A 4,421-nucleotide genomic window follows, 5' to 3' on the forward strand; every position below is an offset into this window, starting at 1 on the left:
TTTCGGTCTACGAGGGTACGTAGACGGTACTCTCCCCTCTTGTTGCTATGCATCACCTTGATAGATTTTGCGTGATCCTAGGATTTTTTTTTTAAATTACTGCGTTCCCCAACCAGGACGACGTGCACACCTTCGCTCATATTATTCTTGACCATGTTACTAATGACACCATAGTCAAAAGTTATTTTTCATAACAACACGTATACGTGTAACTCAAGCAAGATCCAACACATTATGACAACATTTTTATTCACTCGTACATAATTCATCTTACACAAACTAACATTGTTTACCAGATAATTCAAATGCATAGTTCATCTTACACAAATCAATATTGTTTACACGAATAGTTAAAATAGAGAGTTCATCTTACAAAAGCCAACATTGTTTACACCGATAACTAAGAACAACCAAATATTGGCTTAAATGTGTACCTAGTCAGATAGCTCTGAGCTTAATTTGCGCACCATGCATTGGTTGCAATGTCATCACGGTGTGCGGTGCATGCGTATATGATGGCGCGAGCTCAAACTCGAAATGCTGAAGGATCATGCTTAGTGCCATCTTGGCTTCGAGCATTGCAAAGTTCTGGCCGATGCACACCCGTGGCCCCCAACCAAATGACAAGAAGGCGCCCGGATGCTTAGATGCCTTGGAAATCCCCTGGGCAAATCGGTCTGGTTTGAACTCATTGACATCACTTCCCCATATGTCTGGATCATGATTGATAAATAGAACTGGCACCTCGATGAACACACCCGAGGGGTATCTGACCCCTCCGATATCCATATCCTTGTATGTTTTTCGGCTAAAAACTGTAGCCGATGGATACAACCGAAGAACCTCGTGAAGGATCATGGTCACCTACAATTAGTGAAAAGACAAATGTATAACTTCAAAGTCATGTTACAAACAAAATACATCAATTTCAGCAAGTACTCACCATTTTTAGTCGGCTAAGGCCCTCGTACTCGGGTTTGTTCTTCCTAAATAAACCTAGGACCTCCTCCCTCGCAAGGTCTTGCCACTCCGGATGCATGCTTAGTACAATCATTGTCCACGTGAGCAGCACCGACGTTGTCTCCATTCCTGCCAAGTAGAATAGTTTGCACTCCTCGATGACATCTTCCATTGCCATTCCTTGGCTAGGTTGGCCATTCTCGTCCATGTCCTTCATATTTGACTCTAGCAACAGGCCTAGCAGATCATTTTCCGATTTTTCACCTTCTTCCATAGCTCGCATTCTTTTATTGATTAGACCTTGTAAAACTGATTCAACCTCCTTATTGTTTTTGCGCATTTTCAAATTGTTCTTGGTGGGCAAGAATCTGCAGTACATCAGGCAGGTCCCACAACGTAAAAAAAGTGTAACCAAAAGGAAAAATGTACATGACTAATACTGATTGGGATTTTCAAGAGATTTAACACACTCAGAAATTAGCAAAAGCAAAGAAAAACCGAGAATCACATAATAACTCACAGGTAACCCGGAATAATAATCCTCTGGACCGCACCAACAAAGAGCTTAGCTTGCTCGGACTGCAGTTGGAATATCCGCCTTCCTTCGAGATAACTGCTGCCGAAAGCTGTGCGAGAAATGACATCCCCGGTGAGGTTCTGGAGCTCCGGCCACACATCCACCTCGCACGATCCGCCAGAACAATGCAACTCCTTCCATCTGGTGACAAGCTCTTCACAGCTTGCAGAAAAAGCCGGTAGCATGAGCTGCAAATTAAGTCATAAACTGACAATAAGCCATAACTAATCACACTTGTGGCAACTATTCTAGGACGTACGTACAATATTTTTTTAAAGTTGATGAAATTGAACCGAAATTTGAAGATAACATAAATTGAAAGGAAATTTGTCTTTTCCGCAAAAAAAAAAAGGAAATTTGTCTGAATTGTGTGTGATTTTTTTCGCTGACCTTGAGCTTCTCAAGATGGAAAGCGGGATTGAGGATCCTCCTGTGCTTGACCCATTTCTCCCCCTCATGGGTCGTGAGGCCGTTGGCGAGCAGCTTGGTGAGAGCCGGGAACTGGGGCTTCTGGAAGTGGCCAAACTTGTTGGACAGCACGTCCTTGATAAGCTCAGGGTCAGTGATGGCCACGTTGGCCACCGGTCCGAACCAAGAGAAGCACGGCTTGCCGTTGTCCCGGACGTTGTTGTGGAGGAACGGGATGACGCGGGGGACGATGTCGTGGCAGCGCAGCGGCAATGGCTTGGCCCAGGCCTCGTCGTTGAGCCGGCCGAAGTCCTTGAGGTCGCCCATGAGGAAGCGGTACGGCGTGCCGCCGACGCCCTGCGCGCGCAGCGTCCGCTCAAGCCGCCGCGGGCGCCACCACAGCCGGTCCAGCAGCAGGCGGGCCTGCCACAGGAGCGCAGAGCCCGTGAGCCCGTACAGGAGGTAGCTCCATGGCACTGCCGCTGCCGCCGCTGCAAGGTCAAAAGCCATTTTTCTCAAAAGTCAAGAGATGTTGGGCTACTAGCTGAACGAGTGTGCATTGACTGGTGGCATATTTGGCATCGTCTTATATAGAGGTGTGTCCCTGGGTAGGAGTTTGATTAGAAGCTTGATTAGTCTCTTCTTTGCATTTGTTTTAAGATTTCTTGGAGTGTAAGACTGGTTTGGCATCGTGTTATGTAGCGGTGTCACTGTGTTGTTGGATCACTGTCTTCGTCCCATTTGTTAAATGATTTCTTGCGGTAGAAGACTAATGGATATGCTTGCAGCGAGCTTGGAGGAGAAGAAAGTTCGATCAGGAAAAGATCGGTCAAACGGTGGCGCCGGCCACCCACGTGGGACTTCTTGTTGCTACTCTGCTTTGTCACTGATCTCATTTATTTTTCTTATCCAAGTTAAATTACTGATCAACGTTTTTTAGTAAATACGCTGAAAGTAATAGAACTTAGACGTGACAGTTAATTTGATGCATGAATTTGTAAAATAGTACATGATTGCAATCATCTAACTTGATTGTGCTTTTAAATACGATCACATTTCTCGTACGCGGACATATCTGCTGCCTATGTGGCACGTCGGCGTGCCTATGGCCCACTGTCGGACACTGGAACCGCTGGGAACGAGGTGTTTGTGTTTTTTTTTATCGAAACCCCCTCACTTTTTTTCTACTTACCCATGAAAGGCCCTCGAATGACCCTCCAATTGCAAAAATTGTAAAATGGCCTGCCAAGTTTTGAACCTAGCAGCAAGCATTGATAGCCAACTGATCTAACGGGGTGATTGATGTCTAACTAGACCATCAAGGCGTGTGTTGGCCTGCAACACATGTTATGATTTTAACTATTGATAGTTTTGTCATCTATGTGAGGTCAGGGCCTCCAATGCCGACCCGTAAATTTCCTCCCGCATCCGTCCGCGAACACGGATGCGGGGGGCGGCCATCAATGATGCCCGCATATATTTCAACAACTTTTTAAACTAATAGGACGAAATTCATGCAAACCAACCAGATTTTTATATAAACCGAACAACATTCATGCAAACACGGTGAATTTTCATCAAAGTTCAGATAGAAATGGTTTTAGGTTGGCTCTTGTGGCAGTGTATGGCGTAGCCCAACCTGAACTTAAGCCCGACTTCCTTGCTGATCTAGTTAGGATCTGTGGGGAGGAAAGGTTGCCAATTTTAGTCGGAGGGGGTTTTAACATTATCAGGAGGAGAGAAGAGAAGAAGAATGACAACTACGATGGCGGGTGGTCATTCATGTTCAACGCGATTATTGAGAGTCTTAATCTGCGAGAGATCGACCTTACGGGTAGACAATTCACATGGGCGAATTCGTTACCTAATCCGACCTATGAGAAGTTGGACACAGTGCTGACTAGTGTAGAATGGGAACAAAGATACCCTTTGGTATCAGTGCATGCTATGCAGCGTGCAATCTCAGACCACACACCCCTGTTACTGGACTCGAGTGAAGCAACTCATATAGGTAACAAAAACCTTTTCTCTTTCGAATTGAGTTGGTTCGAAAAGAAGAATTTCTTAGATATTATTGCAAGGGAATGAGCTAAGCATGTGAGTGGTAATTCCAATGTTGAACGGTGGCAAAACAAGATTAGACACCTTCGACAATTTTTAAGGGGTTGGGCCAAAAACGAAAGTGGGATTTATAAGCGAGAAAAGGAAAGACTGTTACAATTGATTGAAACTCTAGATCTCAAAGTGGAATCTACCCTTCTCAATAGGATTGAGCAGGATGCTAAGTCTGACGCAGAGCAGAAGCTTCGTGATCTTCTTAGAGAAGAAGAAATGAAGTGGGCCTTGCGTGCGAAGGTTCTCAAAGTTGTCCAAGTGGATGACAATACTCATTTTTTTCCGCATGATTGCAAATGGAAAATGAAGGAAAAAGAAAATCATCCAACTTGAGCAGGATGAAGGGATGGTGGTCGGTCAT

The 4,421-nt window shown here is 44.9% G+C and overlaps 1 protein-coding gene across 1 annotated transcript; it reads right to left on the reverse strand.

The window, feature by feature from the left end:
• Positions 1-243: 243 nt before the first annotated feature.
• On the reverse strand, positions 244-2,471 carry LOC119320210 (cytochrome P450 72A15-like). The gene is made up of 4 exons (XM_037594314.1): positions 1,928-2,471; positions 1,481-1,725; positions 944-1,328; positions 244-864 (listed from the first exon to the last, which is right to left on the reverse strand). The coding sequence occupies exons 1-4, from the start codon at positions 2,453-2,455 to the stop codon at positions 439-441; spliced, it is 1,584 nt and encodes a 527-aa protein (XP_037450211.1). The 5' UTR covers positions 2,456-2,471; the 3' UTR covers positions 244-438.
• Between the last annotated feature and the right edge of the window lie 1,950 nt (positions 2,472-4,421).

Source organism: Triticum dicoccoides, chromosome 6B, assembly GCF_002162155.2.
Source record: "Triticum dicoccoides isolate Atlit2015 ecotype Zavitan chromosome 6B, WEW_v2.0, whole genome shotgun sequence".
NCBI classification, from domain to species: domain Eukaryota; kingdom Viridiplantae; phylum Streptophyta; class Magnoliopsida; order Poales; family Poaceae; genus Triticum; species Triticum dicoccoides.

Coding starts and splice junctions, on each gene's coding strand:
- LOC119320210 (XM_037594314.1), bottom strand. CDS start 2,455: ATGGCTTTTGACCTTGCAGCGGCGGCAGCGGCAGTGCCATGGAGCTAC. Junction 1,329..1,480: donor ATTATTATTCCGGGTTACCT/GTGAGTTATTAT, acceptor GATGTACTGCAG/ATTCTTGCCCACCAAGAACA. Junction 865..943: donor GCCTTAGCCGACTAAAAATG/GTGAGTACTTGC, acceptor CACTAATTGTAG/GTGACCATGATCCTTCACGA.